This window comes from Grus americana, chromosome 2, assembly GCF_028858705.1.
Source record: "Grus americana isolate bGruAme1 chromosome 2, bGruAme1.mat, whole genome shotgun sequence".
NCBI lineage: Eukaryota > Metazoa > Chordata > Aves > Gruiformes > Gruidae > Grus > Grus americana.
The window spans coordinates 124135072-124148877 of NC_072853.1; the positions used below are offsets into that span (position 1 = coordinate 124135072).

Below are 13806 nucleotides of genomic sequence, written 5' to 3' on the forward strand. Positions count from 1 at the left end.
AGCCTTTGGGAATCCCAGGCCTCAGAGATCAGAGGGAAAGTCTGAGGAAGACTTAGCCTTGGTGGAGGAGGACGAGGTTAGGCAGCACTTAAGCTGCACATACATAACTCTGTGAGGCACCTGTGAGCATGGAGGGAGTTGGCCAATGTCATTGCAAGGCCACCATCTATTGTCTTTAAAGGGTCATGGTGTTTGGGAGAGTTCCTGAAGACTGGAAGAAAGCAAATGTCACTCCTATCTTCAGTTAGGGCAAGAAGGAACATCTGGGGAACTGCAAGTTGGTAAGCCTTGATCCCTGGGGAGGTGGTGGAGCAACTAGCCCTGGAAAGCCTTTCCGAACACATGAAGGACAAGAAAGTGATCAGGAGTAGTCAGCATGGATTTACAAAGGGGAAATCATGCTTAACCAACATGATAGCGCTCTACAATCAAGTGACTAGCTTGGTACATGTGAGGAGAGCAGTGGATGTTGTTTGCCTTGACCTTGGTAAGGTTTTTGACTTGGTAAGGTTTCCCATAACATCCTTGTAGACAATATGACAGAGTATGGATTAAATAAGTGGGCAGTGGGGTGGATTAAAAACTGTCTGAGTGACCAGGCCCAGAGGGTTGTGATCAACATCTTCATTAATGACCTGGACGATAGGGCAGAGTGCACCCTCAGCAAGTTTGTAGAGGATAAAAAAATGGAGAAGTGGCTCATGAGCCAGAGAGTTCTGTTGCCATTGAGAGGAACCTTGACAGGCTGGACAGAGAGGAATCTCACCAAGTTCAACACAAAGAAATGCAAAGTACCGCATCCAGGGATATCTGGGGATAAGCCCCTGCACCAGGACAAGCTGGGGGCCAACTCACTGGAAGGCAGTTCTGCAGAGAAGACTTTGAGGTCCTGGTGGACAACAAGCTGACCATGAGCCAGCAATGCACCCTCGTGGCAAAGGCAACCAGCAGCATCCTGGGCTGCTTTAGGAAGAGTGTTGCCAGCAGAGGGAGGGAGGTGATCCTTCCTCTCTGGTAGGCACAGGTGAGGCCACATCTGCAGTGCTGTGTGCAGTTCTGGGCTCCCCAGTGCAAGAGAGACATGGACTTAGTGGAGTGAGTCCAGCACAGGTCCACAAAGGTGATGAAGATTCTGGAGCATCCTTCAGATGAGGAGAGGCTGAGAGAGCTGGGACTGTTCAGCCTGGAGAAGAGAAGGCTTGGGGGGGATCTTATCAATGTATATAAATACCTGATGGGAGGGAGTGAAGAACAGGGAGCTGGAGTCTTCTCAGTAGCGCCCAGTGACAGGACAAGAGGCAAGAGGCACATGAAAGTCGATCTGAACACCAGAAAACACCTTTTTGCTATGGAGATAGTCAAACTCTGGCACAGGTTGCTGAGAGAGGTGGTGGAGATATTCAAAACCTAGGTGGACATGATCCTCAGCAACTGGCTCTAGGTGTCCCTGCTTAAGCAGGGTGCAGGACGAGGTCCATTCCAACTTAAATGATTCTGTGATTCTGTATATTCCTTTCTGTCCTCCACAACAAATAAACAAGATGAGATCCATGTCATACTTGACAGTACTATTGCACAATATGGTTTGTGAAGTATGTTGGAAAACCGAGCTCTGAGCCTTATAGCTGAACTAATTATCTAAAAATTAATTTGCAGCACAGCAGTTAATTTGAAAAATTAACTTGTGGAAGAAGCTTTGGAAGAACAGAGGCAGGTTTGCCCTTTGACAGAAACATAGCTTTTAACTCTGTGATTCTATCCCAGGCTTGTAGAAGTGTCTTTTTCCCGAAGACTTTTTTTTTTTTAAATGCAGAATGTTTCCTTTAGAAACAATTTTTTTCTCTTACAAATTTCATCTCTTAAAAAAGAATCAACATGTTTTCTGGTAAAGGCTGCTGACTAGAACATCCATTTCGTATCGCAGCAGATGACCTCTCTAAATTAATCAATCCCAGTTCTAATGAGTGACCTGTTTAAAATAGATCTCTGCCAGCATGTGTTTTCATGTCTTCAGCCTTTAAACTGAGTTAAAGTGAATCCCTTCACACAATTTCTAGAAATAATCTGTTGTTTACCATTCAGATTTTTCTGAAAAATCCTGGTGTTTCAGCCCAGTGTTGGAAATTCATTTCGATTAAAATTGTTTTAAATATAAGCCCCTTTTTGGTGCTTGTTTGTAACTGGTTCAGTATTTGATTCTCTGGGTTAGCACCCAAGCCTAGCTGTGCTTTTCATTCCTAGACTGAGCTGCACACAGCTCGATACCTTTTACGTTACACTCTGACCGCACAGGAACGGAGCAAATAACAGCTTTCCGAGTGTGGCTTTGCAATTATATTTTACAGGGACGGGGCAGGGGGAATGACGACCAGACGGATGGGACACATGGTCTGTGTCTGATAATTCAGAAAAGCTGCCATTAAAGGATAATAACTCAACATAATCTTTTGCATGCTAGTGCATGCTTACACATCAGTTACTACTAAACTGCATACTACTTCTGTGAAAAGAAAAAGAATGAAAAACCTGACTGGACTGTTATGACCCTTTAAAGATACAGTAGCCTTGTATTTTGTGGCTCTATGTCCACACACCCTATGTTGTGCTTACGCAGTTGTGGGTTTTTAAAAAACGTGCATTACTTAAAAAAGAAATATCTGTTTTCTGTGCTTTTATAAAGTAATTCGGTAATTACCTAGAACAGCTAATGAGAAGAGAGGAAGATACAGAAAGGATATTCCTTACTGAAGATGAATGTTGTTCAGTTTCTGTGACATAAATTGTATGTAAACTGCTACTTAAGTTCTTATTTTCTTGGAAAGTGAGAAAAGATGCAGACAACTGATGCCATTCTACATGCATTAGTATGTTGATAACTCTAATAGAAGTTGTGGGATTTTTGGTGCCCTTGCACATGTTCTTAAAATAGGGGATAATTAAGATAATTAAAATTATAGTCCTTATTGCAGAATGGTCATTAAACGTGCTTGATCCTAATGTTACATTGTACTTTCATTTAAATCAATGCAAATGCTACTTTCCTGAGTACCTAAACTGTTCATAGGGTTGCTTTTGTAGAGTAGCAATGAGAGGCAGTTGCTGTTTTGTTAGTAACACTTTGAAAGGCATGGAAAACCTAATACCTATTTTAGCAGGAAAGAAAGAAGGATTTCTGTCCCTGGCTGAATGTGCAATTATCAGGAGAAAAAGAAAATTCTTAACATACGATTTAATCCGTGGACTTGTGAATGTGCAATTTGTTTATTTTCTGCTGCTGTTAACAACTAAAGGTTACGCAGCTGTTACATATTCACTTGAAAGCTTGTTACTTGCTAGCATGTTCTCTCGCTCACTCTCGTGCACACTCACGCACACTCCTGCACACTCATGCCTCCTGCACCACACCTGGAGGGAAGCCCACCAGGATATCCTTTGGGAAACAGCAGCCCCCTTTCCCAGGGGGAGCTGTGTGCAGTTAAGCTCCCTGATCTCAATGCCATGTGACTAGAAACGCAAGGAGCAGATTGACATCCCGCATGCACTCTCCAACTGGTCGGATAGCAAAAAAAAAAAATAAAAAAAAATGAGAGGGGGTGGGAGTGAGGAGGGGAGGTTCCCTTGCTTTTTTTTCTAGCGCTGTTAATTCCTGCTGGAGCTTGTTTGCCGCGAGCTCGGTTCATGGCAGTAACAGAAGCAGCAGTGCTTATTCGGTAGCTCTCAATGAGGTCAAGCTGGATCAAAGGGAAACCTCCTGTGGAAGCATCCACTGTAAGTTCTGATACTGCTTTTTCCACGCTCCCTCCAAACGAATCGTAGCCTGTGCAACTGAGCCAGGCTTCGGTGCTTTATGTCTCCCCGACTGATAATTTTGTATGAGGTTGTCAGGTTTTATGTTAATTGAACTTGTCAGTAAGGTGTCAGTTGGATAATAATGCTGTGCATTTTGAGAGGAAAGGGTTTATCGTTCTGTCCTTTTATTTTCTGAGGGAGTGGGAAGAAGAAAGCGTGGTTTTGTCCGTTTGAAAAGCTCCAAGCTGTTGAGGTTACAGCTCACCAGATTCTGTTTTATGTAATCTACACATTCTACTTTCTAAATAAAGTAATTGCAAAGTGTCTTTCAAATGTCCTTCTATTTCACCAAATAGCTATTCTTTTGGGTGTAGCTACCTACACATTTATTTAATTAAAAAAAAAAAAGAGAGACAAAACACTTTATTCAAATCTTGGAAACATCTGTAGTAACTACGTTTCAGAGACACTCTCCTTACACAAACTGCTGTTCACCTGAGGGGTCTCTAATGTGATAATTCAGAAATATTTCTTTGAAACCTAATTCTGAGTATCACCTGGTTTTAATGAAACTTTTCAGTTGCAAAGACTTTCACAGCGAGATGAAAAAATTCTCATTTTATGTAGCAAACTAGCTGTTTCTGCAAAAATGTTTTTTAGTATAGAGGAATGCTAACTTTTGCAGGTACTGTTGTCTCATTTACAGCACGGAAACCTTGGGGAATAACGAAATTCTGGGCAGTAAATTTTTCAGGTATATAACCTGATTTTATTTTTTTTTTAAATAAAGTACAAGAAAGTTACCTGAATATGTATCTGGAAGGCTTGCAGAGTGGTTTCAATGGACTGAACGAAATAACTACCACCTGTTTGGATTATTGTTAGTAATATATTGTAAACCCTGAGGGGAAATAAAGCATCACAAATCATTACCCCTTTCTGCTGCAAAGTCACTCTTGAAAGGAGATGGCACGATGCCTCTCTTTTAATCTTCAGCTAGTATGTCTGGAAACCGGGCGGTATTGGCATTATTGTGCTGTGAAGGAGTGTAATGTTGCAAATGTCATAAAGAGTCGCGACATTACCTCCCAAAATCTAACGTGTCTGGTTTTTTTTCCAAAGGCGCGTACTTTAATTTAGTTGTCTTTTTATCCCCTTCAGTTAATAGTCTTGACTTTCTTAGATACGTAACTTGGAAGTTGGATAGAGGAAAGGAGAAAAATAGTGTGAAATCAGGTCATGCAACATCTAGGTGTGAAGTATGAATATTTGTTGGAGAGATTTAGGAAACAAACTCTTGAAGACTTATTTCCAACTGTGTACTTCTATTTACTAAATAGAAGACCTGTTACTTTAATACGCTGTGATTTTTGTCTGGCATCACTGCCATATAAATATGAGAAGATAATGTATAAATTAGCATCTGATACTTACGGCTCTTGTTCTGAGGATAGGATCAAAATGCCCTATGAACCCATCGCTGTATTTTTTTAAATTTTATTTTAAATTTGTATCTTTTCTGGGTTTTAACAGAGGCTGTCTTTAGTTCTGTTGAGACAGTTCCATTTCTAAACTTATATATTGGAAAAAAACCATACTGTATCTTTTTGTCCAGATGGTGATGTTTCTTTTCATTTCAGCATTCAGCTTCTGAGTTGATCCTAGTTGAAGATGAAATGACAGATACTGAAGATAATGAAGAGGAGGATTTAGGAGTCATGGATGATCAACGTAGTGTAATTCTTCATCTCATCTCTCAGCTCAAACTTGGCATGGACCTTACCAGGGTACGGACACTGTATCTTTTTTATAATTGTTCATTCTTTTTTCTTCTTCTCATCCTTCTGTGTGTGTGTGCATGTGCACACGTGTGATTCCTGTGAGCATGTTTTGCCCTTGTGGACAATCAAGTTTGCCTTTTCATAAAGGTGTGGTTCCGGAGAGCTATGGAGTGTTGTCAGATATTTTAGAGATGAGGGGGAAGGGAAAGAAAAAAAGAACACCCCCCCCCAGTCGTCTTTCTGGGTTTTTTTTGTAAGTGTTTAAAAGCAACCATATGTAGTGTATGTGTCCTACATGTATGTTAAGTCAGAGTACACTGAGTGTTTGAGGAACCATACTGTCAATTTTATGGATGAAGGAGGTAGGTGCTCAAGTTATTGTGTTGTAGATTGGATTCCATTTAATTATTTGGCAGCTTCAGAGGAAAAAAACCCAATCATGATGGTGAAGAAATTAGTCTTCAATGTATCACTGTTCTTGTATGTGCTAAGCAGCTCACCAGTTTAACCTTCTGTGCATCCTTCTGGTCCTGGAACCAGTATTGTTATGAACTTATCCATACAGATAGATCAGAGAAGTTACGGTGTCTGGGAAATTTCCCATAAGTCCTTAGAGTTTTGGAAATGAGGTGGATGTTCCGGAAGCAGGGAATGCCTCTCTTTGAATAGTCCTACATTCCAGGGACTTAATAATCTTCTCATGGGACTTGATTATTAAGTGGATTTTTGTAAAAGATATGGAATACCCTTTCCTTCCACAAAGGTTTTCTACTTAAAAAAAAAAGGCAAATAAAACCTCTATAATCCACTTCCCACAAATGAGAAGAGATAGATTATTCTGACTTAACTCTCTCCACAAATAAAAAAAATTTGTAATGACCAGAGAATTAAATTTGTGCATGAAGTAGCTATGCAGGAGATTCTTCTGGTGGGCATTTTGATATTCTGAAGAGTTCATCTGCTTTCTTTTTGATCTTACATACTAATCAAAATCTATTTTTACTATTACTTTCTTACAAAATAAGGCTTTCTCAATATAGTCTCTTCTGCTTTCTCTGGAACAACCAATAGTATTTAAAAATACTTACATTTTTAAGACTGAGCAATCCTCTGATCTCTTGCTAAATATAGCTATCAAATGGCTGCATGGAAATGAATGTTTTGTTCTAAATAGAACAAAAGTTTCATCATTTCATTTGTGAATATTTTATACCTGTCACTTCCTAGTATGTCTGGGGTTACATACAGTTCATTTTTGAGTTTGTTTTTCTTACATTCCTCAATTTTTCATAGCTCTTCCTCTTTTCTATCTTGGTTTGCTAAGACTGTCTCAGTCCATAATGTTTAAACTAGACTAAGATTCCTTCTCTGTTGTTCTTGTGTCTTCATAACATTTTGTCTTTGGTAATAAATGAGATTTTTCTTCCCTGATTTCCAGTGTCATCTTTTTGTCATGGCAGCGGAGGCAAAGAACCCCAAAGATAGATAGTTAATGTAAATAAAAGAAATTCCTGTAATAAGAGAAATTCCTGTAAATTAAATGAGAAGTGTAGACACTTACAGGAAAAGTAGGAAGGTAAATATATATGATAACCTATTTTTTACATAATGTTGTTAGAGCACAGTTTTTGAGGATAGTGATGAATATTATCAGATCTATAATATGGCAAAATATTAGCATGCATGAATGTGTGTATATAATACCCACAGTCTGAAAAGAGGAACAGGCATATGGCAGACTTAGATCTATCTCTGGTCTGTGTGATGCACGAATACACATATGACAAATATTAATGAGACATGCCACATGTGCACATCACTTTTCTGACTGTTTTGAGGATTAAAAAAAATAAATTACAAGACAGCTGGCTGCCTTTTTATTAACTTTGCTTCCTGACATGGGACCCTTAGGGCCACAGATGCATGATGATAAAGCTTGGTTTGTTGGTTGCGCCTCTTCTCGTTTTTCATTATTCCTCTGAAAGTCAGCTTTCTGATAGCTTTGATGCTAGTCAGCTTCTGTTGGAAGTGGTTGTGGCATAGTAGTTGCTAATCTCAGAGGATGTTTTATACGTTTCCATTTTCCTATGCCTTCTTCCCCAGGGTTGGGTTTTTTTGGCTCATTTGGTGAGCTATGGATCGTAACATGACGCACACGTGAACAAACGGCTCTTCCGAGCCCTTGGTGGCTTTTGGTTCTGGATGCGTAATCATTACCTTCATGTACCATATCAGAGGAAACAGCATCTTTTCCTTTTCCTATGGGGTGCTTGCTTATGTTAGTGTTGGCCTTGCCTACGCTGATGTGAATTTCCCGCAGTGATGATAGCCACATTTAATGTTGCAGAGGTGCTTCACTTTTGAAATGCGTCATGCTGCCATGCCTTTTAATGAGGAGTTAAAAAGTAAAAATCTACTGTGAAGGAAAATACCCAGAACAACGTATTAAATCTGCATGGGGATTTGCTAGAACAGGCTAGGCTCTGTGGTGGCCAAATAGACTTCAATAGCTGCTAGAGAGAGTTGGGCAGGGGAGCCGTTCGCAGCAGCAGACCATAGCACAAAACTGATGCCTTGGACTGGGCTAGGACTTTAAACCTCATTTAAAATTGGAATTGCTGGAAAAAAGTGAGTTTCTAAATTGTTTGTTCTTTGGACTTTTAAAAAATGAAAAATAGTGCCAAAAATCACTGACAGCCTGATAAGCGTGTTGGCAAATGGCGTCTAATGGATTGAAACTAATGCTAACAATTTGTACAGATGGGTGGTCACTCCCCTGCATTCCCTTACCTTCCCTACGCAGTTAATGTGTGCTAAAAATAAAGGGCTTCCAGTAATTTTGCAGAACATCAACCTGTTGTAAATTATCATTGTAGTATGTTCATGATGTCATAAGTTTTTCATTTGCTTGTCAATATACTTTACCTTGTAATTTTAAAATACAAGTGGGATGAAAATAGCCTGTTTTATTCCCACAGCGACAGATGACAGTGGAAAGCTTTTGTAGCTCTAAGAGAAGGACATCTCAGCATGGGGTACCTTGGTCAGATTTCGGGGGGGGAGGGGGAAATGGTGCTGACACCCATGTTTTGCCTCACATTAAATAGTAGTGGGGATAAACACCTCTGTTCTGAAGAATTCGTGCTCTTCCTTTTCTAAGTTGCATTCAGATCTAATTAAGTATAGGTGAATTCAAACCTAGGAGATTATGATTGAGCTCTGAACCAATATCCTCTTTTTAACCTCAATGAAAATGGTAGAATGGCTACTAAATTGCTTCCTTTTCACATGAAGCCTGAGAAAGAATTTTAGAATACAGTCAGGAGATTTTTTTACTTCAGACTTCATTCACCCACTTGGTATTTATTGCAGAGAGATTCTTTTGTCCGTTTCGTTGTCATGCTGGCTTGTTTCCAGAGGAAAAAATTAGGCAGTTTTGGCTTTTTATGCAATTACAAAAATAATTTAAAAATTGCTGTAGTCCAAACCCAATATAAAGAACATAGGTCCTAAGTGTATTTTTCTGGACAGTTTGGCTGTAGAAGAGTTGAAAATCTCATTCCTTTGGAAGCTAAAGTACTAGCACAAGTGCACGACAGTCCAACACCGGCAAGAAGAACAGTGTACGCTTTCAAATTCGTTTATTTCTATTTTGCTTATTTCTGCAGAAATCAGGATAGAGCCATTTAAAAAAAATGGTGTGAGGGGTTTGGAGTTTTTTTGGACTATGTTAGTGTGTGATGTTGCATTTTGGAACTTTGAGGCTATGAGATTATTTAGTAAAAGGCAATGCTTTCTAGGCATATTTTGTAGTACCGGAGGTGTATAAGCTTTAAAACTCAAATGTTTTTCATACGTAGTTCTGCCTCCTTTTGTGGAAACAATTATTCTGCATTTTGCAGTTGATCCTTTCCTGCTACAATTAAGGATGTAGTGTCCGTTTTAGTTGGGCTTTTAAAGCAAGATCATTTGAGCTGGAGTTCAAGCTTTATTCGGATTTTAAATTGATTCTTGAAACTGAATAATAGGAGCCCAGTGATTCGTAACATCTCATTTAGTGGCTGTGTTGGTGTAGCTGTATTAAGTATGTAGCTGCAAAGCACAGCTAGTACTTGTGAGAATAGATAGGAGGACTATGTGATAAAGTCAACAGGATGAAACCACAGCAGTCTTAATGTTGTACCATAAAATCTGCATCATCTTAAGCCTGGTCTGTAGTTTTCTTCTCCTCCATTTGTGCTAATAAAGGTCACTCTTTTTAGAGAGGCATTTGGACATAACGAGATGCAGAGTGCTGTTTATTCAAATGAGTTTCTCTGCCCTTTCAGGTCTGTGCAGTGAACTCATGGTAGTCACTACTAGTATTTCTAGACACGAGTGATGGGTTTTTTCCCTATGTTTGCCTGTCAGTCCTCCTTGATAACCTGGTCTTTGAGCGTACAATACATGTTAAAACGAGCTCCTGTGTTGAGGTTCACTAATGCTGAATTGCATTTTTTATAGATTTTTAGATTATATCGGATAATGAATATTTGGTCAGAATGAGAATGTTGCAAGTAAGACGGAGTTGTTTAAAGAGTTAAAAATACTGTAAGAAAATCTACTACCTTTCCAGTTTGCCTTCCAAAGTTTTAGATTTCACTGTTAAAAACAAATCTCCTCAGCCCCTCACTATCACACCACCATGGGGACTGTAGGCTGTCTTTAGCACTCACTAATTTGCCACGCATAGTGTAAAATTAAGGTCCTGCATCTTTTGGGGCCTCATTCGCTTGGTAACAGAGACCATGTAGAGTCCTCAAGGCTTACAGAGTAATTCAGAGGAATATTACAGATGGAACTTTGCTTGACTTATACCTAAACTTGTAAAAATTATTAGCCTATAAAAGCCTGAATGTGTGTAAATAAGATACAGAAGGAGAGAGAGAATGAGTGTGTATGTTACCAAATGGCGCGGTGATCCGTTTTTTTGCAGTCGTGGTATGTTAACTTACTGTGTAGCTGTTAAGACACGGTTTGAGCTGTTCTGACTGGAAACTTTTTTCATGTTTACAAGTTTTCTTTGAAAAGAACTAAACGATGAATAAAAGTTTGACAGCTTCTAGTTCGTTATCCATGGGATCCAAAAGGACTAAACTGTGCTTTGGTCCCACTTAGAATAGCAAGCTAGGGAGGCGGGGGGGAAGACAAATGTGTGTGTTTGAAGGATGGCTCCCTGCCTGCAGTAAATAACCCTTGGGTTTGGGAAAGGGAAAAAGTAAATGCAATGAAGAATTAAAGAGGAAAGCAGAAGAATTGGGTTTATAGAGGACAGCTGTTAGTCTGCATCAGTGGGCCACTTTGATTCTAGACAAATCTGTGTGTGCCAGAAGTTCCTCGATCACACAGGAGTGACCTCTGAGCTCCCCTATGATGGTCCTGCACGAGGTGTGGAGGGTGAGGGAGAAGGAACGGAGAGAAATAAATTATTTTAGGTCCTGTAGCCCTTGTCTGTCTTGCAGTGCACTCCAGGGTGTTTCACTGAAAACTTTTAACAAAGCGTTATTCCCGAGTGGGTGACTTTGGCAACATCTGTGTCGCTAGATGAGCCGCTTGAGACTGCATCCAGAGCACTCGGGGCTGGCTCCCTTCAGTGCAGACTGCCTAGTGCTCAGTCCCAGATTTTTATTTTTTTTTTGGGCCCCCTGGAGCCTCTCTAGTCCCAGGACATTGATGTAACAGTTTGTGCAGTTTTTGTTTGTTTCAGCTTGTCTGAAATAAGGTGAAGGCATGCAGGGGCCTGCCACTGGAGTATGGTATGGTCTGAAACTGAGGGGACATGCCGTGTGCCTGGGGGTGACAGGAGAGCAGAAGGGTCTCCTGCCTCTTGGGGGGAGTCCTTGGTGTGGTTTTATCCTTGGAAACACACCTGAGATGTGTTTTCGGTTGGATCTAGTTGCCTTGGTTTGTTAGAGGAAGGAATCTAATACGTAAGCAATGGGTGGTCAAGGGCCCAGGAGTGAAACTGGGAGCCCAGTTGTTTGACAGAATGGGTAGATGTACCCCTTACACTCTCCACCACTTACAGGTTGGTGATGTGTATGTTTATGTAAAATACTCATCTTCTAGTGGTTTGGGAGGGTGTGCCCTGCCCTTTTGCGAGGGTTATGATTAGTAGTTGGTAAATTAAATTAATTTACATCAAAGTATGTTTTTATGTCCTGTAAACAAGGAGAAGAATGGTTGATTTGTTCAGTGAGAGGACGGGAAAAGGCAGATTTCCATGAGAGAACAGCCCCTCCCTGTTGCGTGAGCTGCTGTTGAGAATCATAATGAAATGGGAAGCAGCCTGCACAGCTCCCAAGGCCGCTGCTTTTTCCTTCGCTCGTTCTTTACACTGCAAAGAAAATGAAATTGCTGTGGCAGAGGGGAGGAAAACACGCTGTCCCAAAACTTGGCAGGGCCAGAATTGCAGCTGTCTTAACTGTTCTTCTCCCCTTTCCCCCGCGGTAGTATGATCATGGGGAAATCATATCTGCCTTTGTCTGCTTTGCATACAGGTAGTGCTTCCAACATTTATTTTGGAGAAAAGATCCCTGCTGGAGATGTATGCAAATTTCATGGCCCATCCAGACCTGTTTTTGTCAATTGCAGCTGGAGCCACTCCCGAGGAAAGAATTATCTGCTTTGTGGAGTATTATCTAACAGCTTTTCACGAAGGCCGAAAGGGAGCAGTTGCCAAGAAGCCCTATAACCCTATAATTGGTGAAACGTTTCATTGCTCGTGGGATGTGCCTAAAGAGAAAGTGAAAGCATTCAGAACTAACGGTGCCTCCACGGTTTCTAAGGACCCAACCAAGGAGTTTGGCCAGGACCAGTCCACATGCTACAAGCTGAGGTTTTTAGCTGAACAAGTATCCCATCATCCACCGGTATCTTGCTTTTACTGTGAGTGCAAAGAGAAGAAAATGTGTGTGAACGCTCACGTATGGACCAAAAGCAAGTTTATGGGCATGTCAATAGGTGTTTCTATGGTAGGTGAAGGTAAGAAATGTGCTTTTATCTTTGGTTGTTTTGTGGTGGTTTTTTTTTTTTTTTAGCTAATGTGGGTATTAACACAACAAATCCAGATATTTTCCTGCTTGCTCTTCCTCTCATTTCAACATTGTGGTTATTTGCTTTTGTGAAGTTTGGAATTAAAACTGTAGGGTTCGTAGAACTTTTTTCTGTTCAGACAGAATGTGAGACACGCGTTACGTGTATAAATGTGTGCTTATATTTATGCGAGACTGTTAATTATATCTGAAGTACAGTCATATGTTAAATTGTAGTAGTAAATGGCTACTGACAGTATATTCTGTAAGAACATTTTTATTTGTCTTGCTCATTTTTAAAGTAATAGGCGATTTGGTATGGGATGGTTTCACAACTGGAGCAAAGCAGTAGGAAAAACCACATTTTTATTTAAACGCAACATCTTTTTTTCATAGTTTCTACAAAGAATCATGGTTTCTGTAGTGTTTACAAAGTTAGCGTATTATCTCAGCTTTATAGCGAGTCACGTAGTCCAAGTATAAATCGTGATTGGCTATGTCATACATATACGGTCTGCTTTGTGATAAGTCATTGCTCAGCATGAATTCAGAAATACAAGGAATCATAACAAATTCTTAACGGATGATTGGAACTGATAAACACACCTGTACCAATATCGTCACTGACTGCTAATGTACTGATTTAATGTTTCTAAGCAATTTAGTCAGTCCCTTTGGCCATTTGAGGGTAATTTCCTGTGTATGGTTTTTAGCGTTTTGACTTAACTAGTTTTTAGACTGTGGTCTCAGAAGCACCAGGACAACTTACAGTAAATGCTGCTTTTTGTCATTATTATGTTAAACACTATGATATTAAAGGCAGTAAAAAAAGTAGAGTGGGAAATGTAGTGATTTGGTTTTGCTTAGTATTAACAACAGAACAATTATGGTGAAAACATACAGATATGTTCTGTTGTTTCTACTAGCTAGAACTAAAGGACAGACTCAAACAGTAGCTTCTTTCCTGATGGCAATATAGTCCCTTTTTTGTAGAAGAGTGATGAAACTTCCTTACTGTGGGATTTAATACTGTTGCAATAGTTAAAGTCTATAACTGCACGGCTGTTTCCTTCTTGCTACGATTTAGGTATTTTGCTTTTAATGCGGAGGTAAGGAAGTTGGGAAGGGAGGCTCAGAAGGGAGACGGGTCCTTCCGTCTGTCT

At 40.1% G+C, this 13806-nt stretch overlaps 1 protein-coding gene across 1 annotated transcript in view; it reads left to right on the forward strand.

Annotated features, from left to right (window-relative positions):
- The window catches only part of OSBPL10 (oxysterol binding protein like 10), a 118924-nt gene that overhangs the window by 90197 nt on the left and 14921 nt on the right, over positions 1-13806 (forward strand). Inside the window, exons 7-8 of the mRNA XM_054817012.1 lie at positions 5430-5576; positions 12110-12593. Coding sequence (XP_054672987.1) covers positions 5430-5576; positions 12110-12593 — 631 coding nt within the window. The remainder of the gene's footprint in view (positions 1-5429; positions 5577-12109; positions 12594-13806) is intronic.